At 38.1% G+C, this 12,415-nt stretch overlaps 1 protein-coding gene across 1 annotated transcript; it reads right to left on the minus strand.

The window, feature by feature from the left end:
- Positions 1–256: 256 nt before the first annotated feature.
- LOC114648090 (transcription factor Sox-11-like) lies at positions 257–3,513 on the minus strand. The gene is given in 5 exon segments (XM_028796907.2): positions 257–2,137; positions 2,139–2,583; positions 2,585–2,700; positions 2,702–2,791; positions 2,793–3,513. Coding segments are annotated over 5 exon segments (1,086 nt in total). The 5' UTR covers positions 3,123–3,513; the 3' UTR covers positions 257–2,032.
- Between the last annotated feature and the right edge of the window lie 8,902 nt (positions 3,514–12,415).

The following is a 12,415-nucleotide window of genomic DNA, read 5'->3' on the forward strand; positions in this document are numbered from 1 at the left end:
AAAAAAAAAAAAAAATCCCCAATAATTGCACGCGGACCACCACATTAATCGCCTTAATTTTTTCGGCCAGTCATGTATTAGACTCGAAAAAGAAAGTGCACCAGTGTCCAGATGAGAGACGTTAAGGTGTGAGAATAAAATACAGCGCTTTAAAAACAGAATAAATAAATCACATCACACAGCTCTCTGAAAAGGAAAAATAAAAATCCCTAACCCCCAAAGTGTACACAAAAATGGAAAAAAAATAACAGGTGAATCTAGTAAGCAATTATTTATTAAAAGATGGGTCAAAGCAATTGCACAATTTGCTATAAATTATGAATAATCCCCTGTATAAAGTATCCAGCTGCAAACGGACAAAGTACGCTCATCGATTCCAAATCTATGCGGTGCCTTAAATATCATCTTTACAGTGTTTCATATTGTTTCGGCTTAGAAACTGAAAAGCTGTTCAGCTTATTAAGTGCAAGACACATATATACATAAAACATTCCATTTTTTCATAAAACACCGATAATCGGATGACGTTCTATAGATGACAAAAACGCTGCACTGAATCAAACAATGATAAATTTTGTCCCTCAGACCAAAGAAATATAAATAAAGGAGAACATTAAAAAAAAAGCCATTTTGGCATAAATACTTTAGAAAATGTAAAAAGTTATCACATTGTACCCTACGGATGTGATTTTGGTATAGAGGTATCCAAAGTGAAAAATAAAATACTGCAAATCAAATAATTGTTCAAGGTCCATATTTGGTAATTCATAACACATGGCCATATTTTATATCAGTTCCAGCTGATTTATTATTTTTCGTCAAGATACAGACCAGCATCGAGACAGGTAATGATATTGACAGTGCACAAATCTGGTTTGCCATCATTTGCTACAAAAGAAAAAAATGCAGATGGTCTGTATTTTAGGCTATATATTGCACAAAAAAAGAAATAAAAAAAACTCATTATGTGCCTTATTAAAAAAAAAAATCCAGTTTCACACCTGCGATTTGGGATCCCTTCCACATATCACGAGTATGATATACATAAACTCCTAACTTTACTATATTACAGTACATACAGTCTGGAAACTAAGAACAGCTCTGAGGTCTATACTCCCCCCAAATCGAATGTTCCTCCTACAAATATTCAACAATCTGATCTACAACTGTACAAAACCTAGTTTAAAATCACAAGGCATTTAGATGCAAGGTTTTTTTTTCTTTTAATCCTTAAACCAGGACGTACCAATATGCTTGCATGCTAAATATATGAAAAAGGGAAGAAGTGCCTGAACCTCTCACTGGCATAGCACAGTAAGAACATTCCCTTTTAACTGTACAAAAATATGCCTGAAAATATCTTTTATTTTCTAAAAAGATGAGGTCTGTTATGTATCAAAATTGTTTTTTCGGTCTTAACCCCCCTCCTTATCCCCCCCCCCCCCGGCCCACTCCCTATCCCATACCTGCTGGCCAGAGGTCTGGGCTGTTTAACCAAACCAGGAGGTATAATGGAGCCAGTTACAAATTTAAGGAAAAAAAGACAAACGTTTTCGGCATGTAGAAATCACAAAACAAGTGTACCTAAGTAACATATCCAGAACAACGTAAGTTCACATATCGTTTGCAATTTGTTACAAATCAAAGTCCACAGTCTGGGTTTTACTGCTCCCTGCAACTTTATCGGGTAAGATGCATAGAAATGTTCATAGATCTCCCCTTGTTAGTGGTCCCGGTGCTTAACTGAAGAAAAAAAAAGTTCATATTATAGACCTGCAGAAAATCCAGAGTCTCGTGTAGTTAATGCTTTTTGCAGATGGTTTTTTTTTCGTCTGTAAGCGAATCGTCTTCATACACATCTTTAAAACTTCTCCATGTCTCATTTTCGCCTCCAGTCTGAAAGAAGCGATAAACCATGGAAAGAGGCGGGGATGGAAAAAAAAATCTTGGACGCGACTTTTATTTTCCCCTGCCCCTTGTCATTACTTTCCTTGCATGTGTTTTTTGCGCTTGCTGGTCCTCCCCCCGCATCTTAGTACGTGAACACCAAGTCTGAAAAGTTCGCCTCCAGCCAGTCACCCGCGATCATCTCGCTGAGCTCCGGGGTACAGTAATCTGGAAACTCAAAATGAGAGCCCAAACTGCCCCTCACTGAACGAGTCCAAATCCTTATCCACCAGAGACAGACACAGGTTTCCTGAATTGGTGTTGCCCAGCTCCGATCCCTGGGAGCTCTGAGCGAAATTCAAGCTGAAGTCAAAAAGCAAATCATCCGGCTCCTCGCTGGAAGTAGACGACGTGGAGACAGATCGCGAGGATGCCGGCGAGACAGACGCCGGGTAAGCAACACTCTGCTTGGTGATGTTTTTGAAATTGTAAAAGAGTCTGTTCTGGGCAGCATTCCTCACGTCTTCGTACATGCTGGCGCCTTCCGACTCGGCGGACGAGCTGAGAGTGGGACTAGCCGGCACTTTCGCTGCGCCGTAAACCCTCATCTGCTCCTCATCCTCTTGTTTTAAGCGCATCTGTAGGTCGTCATCGTAATCCTCATCGTCATCTTCGTCGGTGAGAATATTTTTAACAGTCCTTGTTGCCTTTTAGGTTCCCAAATACATACTCGTCCCCATACTCTTGCGATTTGACACCCGGTTTGCTGGGCTTTAGTTTGCTGCATTTTTTGCCGGAGGTTTTAGAAAATTTTGCTGCTGCTTTTCTCCGGTGAATGTGCATTTGGCTTTGAGGAGGAACTGTCGAGCTTTGGCTTTTTCTTCGGTCTGTACTTGTAATCGGGGGTAATCAGCCATGTGCTTGAGGCGAAGTCTTTCGGCTTCCCTGATAAAAGGAATTTTTTCGCTGTCCTTTAACATTTTCCACCGCTTTCCCAGTCGTTTAGATATCTCGGCATTGTGCATGTCCGGCGACTGCTCCATAATCTTTCTCCTCTCGATCTTCGACCACACCATAAAAGCGTTCATGGGTCGCTTGATGTGGCCGGTGGCCGTTTTGCACCAGTCGGGGTTAAGAGGAAGAGGGCTGCAAGCTATAAATTCATTCTCTTCAGTATCAGTAGCCTCTCTGGACATGCTGCTTTCTGTTTCTCCGTGCTCCGTTTGCTGCACCATTTTCCCCCCGTTTCTTAGTTTACGGTGCTCCAGAAACGTTTAAATTATATGCATATATTTAATTACAGATGATTTTTTTTCAGGTCACTGTTGTAACTGAAGCTTGATTTACTAACACATCCACAGTGTCTTTCTTTCTCTGCACACGCTTGGCAAAGTTGCTTGGCCCCCTTCTTAACTAGTTATTAGCGTTTTCTTATTGGTTACGTCACCCACAATTACCCAATGGCTTCCTTTCAATCCCGCCCAACTGCCGGCTGCACGCCCCCCAGACGCTTTGAATTCACGCCCACAGCCTCTGAGTGGACGCGAGATTTGTAGGCGTGGCGCACCCCTTGCTTTGCATGAGAAACAGGAGCTGGTTTATTGAAACCTGCATTTTTAACCAGGCGTATGTGTGGAATTAAGCGGTGCCTTTACAGAAAGCGAAGATGAAAATGTAGAAGCCACCCTAAAACGTTCTGCTTCAAACAAGCAAAAATAATTAATAAGTCTTCGTGGAAAACACACACACGTATATACATACTGTCTGTATAGATTCCCGGTGGCAAATGCAAACCATGCTTGGTGAATTACTATAATCAGGTGCCGGTGAAGAACAAACTGAAGGTGGCGCTTCAGTATTGTCGGCGATATAAGGAAACCGTACACACAGATGGAATTTATTTACCAGGGAAAAAGGAATATTTAAAATTAACGGGTAACTCACATATGCGATCGGGCATTATCTACACTTTCTTCCTTTTTGCCGGTCGCCCATCGCCTTTTCTGTAATGCAGCCTTGGGCTCTACCGGCTAATCAAACGACACGCCTCCAGATACTGACACCTCGCCTGTGAAGACGACGTGCATCTTTAAAACAAATCTCCGTTTCCCATACTGATGAAAGCAGTCACGTACACCGTCTGACAGACATCAAGTATGGTGTAGGATGTGAGAAGACAAATTGGCAGATTAGGGTTAGCGACTGAGATCATCGCAGTGATTATGCGTCCGTGTTAATTTTTTTAAAGCTTTCAATTTTTGTCTAATGCCATGGCTGCATATCCCAAATATAGGTTTACTGTTTAATATATTCATCGTGTTTGCACATGTGGCTGTATGAATGCTGTGGTGGGGGCTGCTTTGCTCACCTCTCCTCCAGATTTAAGAATGACTTCATTCAGACTGCCGGTTTGTAAACATCCCTCTTATGTTGCGTCCTCTCACACCACAATAAATCATAGTTTGGATCACAAAAAACTGGTTGTTTAATAAGCTTCTCGGTAAATAATGTCACACTTAAAAATATAGCAGCAAAAAAGCAGCATTTCTTCTTAAGAGAGACATAGACAGTAACGATGCTCAGTTTAGCCAATCGTTTGAAGTCCTATTTTTTAAAGTATCATCTCTCACACATACACTCACACACAAATATATAGATAGTTAGACAGAAAGACAGTATCTATCTATCTATCTATCTATCTATCTATCTATCTATCTATCTATCTATCTATCTATCTATCTAATCTAATCTATACACATGTATATTTACACAGCTCTGCATATAATGATTTAAATATGTATTTAATATTGCGTGCTGCAAGGCAAAAAGCCGTGCTGTCTGTAGTTAACCTTAAAGAGCTTCAACCAGACAGCTGTAGGTTAGTCTTATGTATGAAGACTTTCTAGTGTGTTGTCCCCTAGAGGGCAATCACTAACCTTCATTTGAGTACTACCCAACCCCCCACTCCTCTCATGCACACACTGACATACACTCGCGCACACACATTTTCCCCACCTACTCACACAAACCCAGCACAACTATCACCCAATTAAGACTCATAAGTCATTTCAGAAGGGAATTATAGCTATATCCCTCCTCTGTAGATCATCAGACCAATGTCATGATGATCAGGACTCATAAAATTAGCTGTAAAAAATGTAAAAGAATACAAAGTTACTAAACCACTAGAAATGGAATATCTGCTTTGCAGCTCGTATTTTGTCTTAGTCTATATCATATTTATTTTGGATTTGAATATGATGACAAGCAATGATTTTTTAATTGTTTTTATTTACAGGTAAGATCTTATTTGTACAAATAAAATTATACATACACATTTTAAATACACAGTATATGATATTCTGATTTTAAAAATGAACATACTCTGCAGCTTTATAAATTATAACATAAAATAACATTCTCTAAAATTGTTAATCTAATTAAGGGTCAAGGAGAAACAGAGCCTTCCCCAGTAGTATTGGGCACAAGTCCTGGATGGTATACCGTAGCAGTCCATTGCGGACCCAACCACAAGGTTAATTTAAAATTACTAGGTAACTTAATATACATGTCTTTGGAGTTATAGGAATAAAACTGAAGTATCTGAAGAAAATGTCTTTAAACATGGGGAGAACATGCAAATGCCACACAGACAACCAGTGGGTTTAGGATTAAAACCCAGGATGCAGCATATTTGAGGCAGCAGTGCTCACCAGTGCCTCTTGCCTTTTTGTACATACTATACATATTATATAATATAATTGCCTCTTTAAATTACATCAAGTAAGTTAGAAAATGTTATGTTATATATTTGTGTAAATTGCACTACATCAAATGCAGCTAGGTTAGGTTTTGCTCCCTTATTACCCTAAATTGGATTATGCAGGTTTAAGAATGTCAAATTATTTGTATCTCTCAAGTAAACAGAACATAATACTGGTGCTTCACAGTTACCAAACAGAGGTCACATTCTGCACAGGGATGCCTTGTGTATGGCGTTTGCTTGTTTTACTCATGTTTGTGTAAATATCCTCCTTGCACATCCCATAAACATGTTGTTAGCTGATTTAACACTTGACAGTAAATTGTTTGTATGTCTGCTACTGTGTTTGTGTTCTTCCTGATGAACTGGTGACAAATTCACATTGGTTTCTGAATCGCACCCTTTTTGTCATGTAGGCTTCAGATTTTCTAAATACTGTACATATTAAGATAAAAATGTGAAGATGTTTCTTCTCATTTAGAGAAATTTTACAAATTTTACAGAATAAACAGTAGTAGATCAAAAAGCTGTTACTGTGTGCTATCACTTTGGTCACTATTAAAAAAAAATACTATGCCTTTCAAATGAATATTGTCAGTTACACTTTCCTTTTTTGTTATTCTTTTTAACCTGTCATAAAAATGTAAATATATTTTTTGAGCATCAGAGTGCCACTTTTGAGTCTTATTTAACTGTTTTGATATTTGCCTTTGCCTCTTAACATATGTTATACTAATACTGATTTACATATAGCAAAACCATCAAAATACTATACTAATAATATATGTAAATGTGTTTTATTAATAGACATTGTCAGTTTGATTGTATTTATCATCAAAAAACTAAATGTGATAATCACACCCATGTGACTATAATTTTAACTAAAAGTAGATGTAATGTTATCTGTTTCCTGTATCAGGAAAAGTAGAAAAGAATCAAATATTCTTTTTATTTTACAGAGTGCCAGGTGTAAAATCCTTAAGGTGAGCAGCAATTCTCTGGAAATTTTGTTTCAAAAGCAGACTCATAGAAAAGTAAAGGTTTGTTGGTTTGTCTATAACACAATATTCTAAAAGGCACAACTCGAGAGATGTGTACTAACACCACCAGTAGTAGTACACCTTATCAGACACTAGCAAGGTTTATTCCATTTGATCTGGTATTCTCCTAACACTTTGTGTCCTGCATAGGCTTTCAATAACGTGATAAATTTTGTACAGACTTGTACAGAATGTCAGAAATATTTTGGAGTTTTTATTTCCCCCTGCTTACTCAAGTGAAATAAAGAACAGCAAAAGCACACAGTATATGGTATTCACTATGCAGTGAAGTAAAATAACACCAAAATAAGTAAGAAGGAAACTGTGTGAATGTTTGTAATACTCTTTAATGGCGTGTCTAGTTAAGGGATTGCTACAAGCAAAGGCACCACCAAAATGGCATACTGTAGGGCAGAGCCCCCTTTCATGGCCAATTTGCTATGTTTGGCTGCCCTGGCCAGTTTATGTGTCATTGGGGTTTGCAGTTTTACTTATAAAGGACTTTCTCCACACCCTGTACCATCCTTTTTCTACTAGGATTTGGTCAACTTCGTCAGACATGCAGCCCTAGAAGTTCAACAGACAAGGGCACCAGGACAAGAGTGAGAGAGAGAGAGATTGTGTGGGCATGGGTGTGGGAAAGTGATGTATGGGGGTGGGTTGTAACCTGAAATTAAATGTTTAATACCCCCTCAGGACACTAGAAGGTATGGGATCCAGCAGCTACCAGGGGTGTCTGACCCTCTTATCAAGAGAGAGTGAAAGGAAATGGAAGGCTACCAAAAGGCTACAAGACTTCCTGGCTGACAGATGGTATTGCAGTATTACTATCTCGGAATATAGGTAAAAGGTGCCTAATATACTGTAGATTCAAGATTAAGAAAAACTGTGAGGAAGCCAATATACCTTTCTAAAAAAAACTATGGATTTCTTTTATAGTTAGGGGAATGGGGATGTTCGATGGAAGTCAAAAAGTGACTTTCAGAGGGAGTATAAGCTACATAGTGCCAAGACATTTGAGTGTAGACTCTGAATGATCATTAAGGAAGAGGCTAACTGGTAGGGGCATCATACCTGGATCATGACAAAGCGAGAGATCAAATAGAGAAGGTTGCTAAGAAAAGGAGTATGTTGTGTTGTTTAGCAGGCAGACATGTAGGCAACCACTCCATGTGGTATACAATGGTCCAGTTCCTAAAGGAAGGATCATTTGGACAAAAAAACGTAATTCTTTGCCTATTAGTGTTGCCGTGTGTCCTCCTCATTCACCAAATTAATTATTATTTATTTGTATGTTTATTAATTTTATTTATTTGGATTATTGTTATTTGTTAGTAAGAATAAATGCACTATTATAGTTTATTTGTGTGCTCCTTGATATTATTCTAGTTGAGAAAAGACACCACAAGAGCACCCTCATCTCTTATCATATAATCCATTTCAGGGTTGTGCAGGGCTGGAGTCTTTCCCGGCAACTGTGAACACAAGGCAGACAGAAACCCTGGTTAGTGGTGCGAGCCCATCACCGTAGGCCCTATTTACACAATGAAAGATACCTTTGCAGAACATCCATGTTAGTAGCTATTCTCTAATCTATTAACAAGTATCTTTTTATGACCTTATTACACTATGTATTGTTACAAAAAAACTTTGAATAATTCCAGTTAAGATGCAAATGTATACATTTACTGTTTACAGGATAAATAAAAGTATACCACAACTGAATTTTGTGGAGAGTGAGATGCAAATTTATATGCCTGGAGCATTTCAGCTAGGCAACTCCCCTAGTTACAATGATTATAGAAAACATTTGACTGTCTTTAGCAATCAAGAAGGATGCAGCATTGAGATCTCAAAGATACTATACATCTTGCCAGTTTATGAGATTAGCTACTTATAGTAAAACTGAACATTATATTATAGTCATCCTATAAATTTGCAAATACAGAATATATTAGAGGTTTGTGCCTCCCTAGTATACAGGTATGTGTTACAGTCTTCAGTATTTCTATGTATCAGGTGAACTGTCTAAACCATCTGTCTGACATGAGTTTAGAGCTAAATACAAGGGGGAGTCAAGCTAAAGTTAGAAAATTGGATTTAGTAGAAAATGGAATGAACTTTAACAACACTGATAATGTCATTTCTTAATGTAGTCTCCAACCTTCTCAATGTACTTGTGTGACCTACCTGAAAGTGCCTGGATTCCTGCAGAATAAAAGGTTTTGTCTTGTCCTCGTAACCAATCATGCACCACTTTCTTCATGTCGTCATCTGTCTTGAATCGACGATCACCTAGATGTTTTTTTAGAGGTCCAAAGAGGTGGAAATCACACAGTGCCAAATCTGGTGAATAAGGAGGATGTGGGCAATACCTCAAACTTCACTTTCTCCAGACAAGTCTTGGTGTTCTTAGCAGTGTGTAGGCAGGCATTGTCTTGCAGCAAAGGGACTCCTTGAGACAGAAGTTCCCGCCGTTTGAATCGAATAGAAGGCTTCACATTGGTGTCCAGCAAATCACAGTAACTTGCACTAGTGACTGTAGTACCCCTCGGCATGTAGTGTTTGACAATAACTTGGGTACACGAGTGGTTGCAAGGATAAAACAAAACCTTTTATTCTGCTGGAATCCAGGCAATTCCAGGCGGGTGGCACAAGTGCATTGAGAAGGGTGGAGACTACATTGAGAAATGACGTTATCAGTTTTGTTAAGATTCATTCAGTTTTCTAATAAAGTCCATTTTCCAACTTTAGCTTGCCTCCTCCTCATAATTGTATCATGGAACTATAAATGTGAAGGGCCTTGAGTTGACATTCATTATATCAAGACATTATATATGTAAGTAATATGGTGTTAAAATAAAGAAATTATTTTTACTGCTTGGATTGCTGTTTCTTTTATGTTGCAATGCACTGTCATATTTGAAGTTATTATGACACTGAATGAGTGAAAAACACGTAATAACAGCCAGATATAAACTTTTTAAACCATCAAGGAGGCAATATCATGCTGCTTGGAACTTTACACAAAACTATTTTTGATTCAAGGTAAATTTACCATTTTGCTTTCATTCTTCCCACACTCTTATATTTAAAGTAGGTACAATAGCTTAAACCCAGGACATGCATTTTCTCTTAAACCCTTTCCCTATTAACCTCAGGCCATGAAGAACTGTCTAAAAGCTTAATATTCTGTTTCTTACCAGCACATGCAAGCTCTGTCTATCTGCAAGAAGACCAGTATACCTTTATTGTGCACGTATAAAAGACCACTGTCCAAAGTTGAGTGGGCTTTTATATCTTCTTCTAGAGGTCAAGATTAAGGAGCAGAGGGTCAACCCAAATTCCTGGATTCTGTGGTAGTTCCCCTTCACTGCCTTCAGTGACCCTACTAAAGACAAAGTAAAACAAAATACCACGGTTGCTAAGGCCATGATTGAACACAGAGCAATGTCAGAGACCTCATATTTTTTTTCAGATTTTATTATCTGTAGTGATCCTAAACTGGCACTCTGTAAGTGAATGTAGGTATGTGCATATGTGTGCCTTGTGAAGGAATGGCACTTCACCCATGGTTGTTTGCCCATAGACTCTGAATTGAATAAGCAGCTAAATGTTAGCAGGAAGTACCATGCTACAAATGAAAATTACAAGACATTATGAAAATTTGAAGCAAATAAATATTTAATTTAAAAATAAATAAACAAAAAAAGTCTTCATCATTATACATGTAGCCAAAATAAGTCAAATGAATCAACCAGCAGAAGATACATGCCTCATAAAAGTCTTAGGCCTCAGGGATTACATATACTGTAGTCAGGGTAGGTGAATTCTTGTTGGACATCTGTTACAATAAGTAGGTAGAGCTTGTTGTGCGGACTACTGCTAGAGCTTTAAAATTGTTTATTTCAATCTGGTTTTGACAGAACTACTGTATATACACAGAATATATATCTTTTACATTGGTTCATAAACACTCAGTGTATACTTTATTAGGTACCTCTGTGTTTTACTGCAGACAATCAATTAACCGTGTGGTTGCAACTCAGTGTACTGTATATTGCATGTAGGAATGGTCATGAGAAAATGAAGTTCAAATGTTGCCCAACCAAATATTGCAATGGGACAGGCACATGATCTAAACAGCATGGTACAATTGTTGCTGCTAGATATTTTGGTTTCTTGGGAGCATCAGCTTCCTTGAATTTACATACATTTTAGTCTGTAAAGTTTACAAGTAGTGGTGTGATAAAAAAAAACAAATCAAAAAAACAGCCAGCGAGAAACAGTTCTGTGGGTAAAAACACCATGTTAATTAGAGGAGTCACCAAAGAATGGCTAGACTTCTTTAAGCTAACAGAAAGGACACCGATGCTCAAATAACAGCAGTGGTATGCAGAAGGTCATCTCTGAATATGTCAGATTTTGAAGTACATGGGCTAAGTATCTATCTATCTATCTATCTATCTATCTATCTATCTATCTATCTATCTATCTATCTATCTATCTATCTATCTATCTATCTATCTATCTATCTACAGCTGCAGAAGACCATATTAGGTTCCACCCATGTCATCTATGAACTGGAACATGAGACTATAGTGAGCATAAGATAACCAAAAGTAGACAAATGAAGATGGAGAAGATGCTGCCCGTTTTGATGAATCTCAATTTATGCTGCAACATGCAAATGGCAGATCGGAATTTGGTGTAAACTGAATCAATCTGTGGATTTCAAAGGTACAGGTTGGTGGTTGTGGTAGTGTGATGGCATAGGGAATGTTTTTCTGGCACACACTAGGCCTTGAAATGAGTTTCATTTGAAAGGCACAGCATAACTAAACATTTTTGCTGTCTTTGTCCTCCCCTTTTTTGCCACAGTATTCCCTTCTTTACATAGATATATACAGCAAAACAATGCATCATGTATCAAAGCACACATTATCACAAACTGGTAACAAAATATTACAGTGACATTACTCCCATTGCCAATGTAGTCCCAACTCTCAATCCAACACAGCATGTTCGGGATAAGATAAAACAGGAGGTTTAAGTCTGAAAAATATTAGCATTTATTTATTTGGTGACTCTAAACTGTCAAGTATGAACAAGAACGCAGTGCATGTATGTGAGTGGACTCTGCAATGGACTGGCACACAATCTGGAGACTCTGCTTTGCATCTGGTTCTGCCACTATAGTCTCTGAGTGTCTGTGACTGTGAGTTTGGTCTAACTAAGTGAGCTGGAAAAAAGGATAGATGAATGGATAGTTGATTTTAAACTAATTTTCACTACAATGAAAAACAATTTGCACCTTTCTATAATGCAAATGAGAAACTTAATCTGACCTGGAACTGGAACCTCTAGAGTATTTAAACGGCCACCTCTTGATACAGCTGAATGATTTTGAAACTGCAAGTAATGGTTCTCTAGCAGAAAGGAAGGTCAGATAATGCAAATTAAGAAAAGGAAAGGAGAGGAGACTTTAAAACTAAAGGGAAAAAGAGGCAGCAGAGATGGGACAAAGCGTAAAGCATTACATTTCCGGCACAAATAGGAAGCAATTATACAGAAGAGTATAGAGATAGAACCATAAAGGATTGCAGAATAGCTCATTGTCTTAATGTGCTTTGTGACGAGGTACATAAACTTATAAGAGGAACTTAGGAAATGTCTGGACAAGATGAGGCCAATTATTCTAAAAATAGGTCATCATTTCCAATTC

The sequence above is a fragment of the Erpetoichthys calabaricus genome, chromosome 3, assembly GCF_900747795.2.
Source record: "Erpetoichthys calabaricus chromosome 3, fErpCal1.3, whole genome shotgun sequence".
Lineage (NCBI taxonomy): Eukaryota > Metazoa > Chordata > Cladistia > Polypteriformes > Polypteridae > Erpetoichthys > Erpetoichthys calabaricus.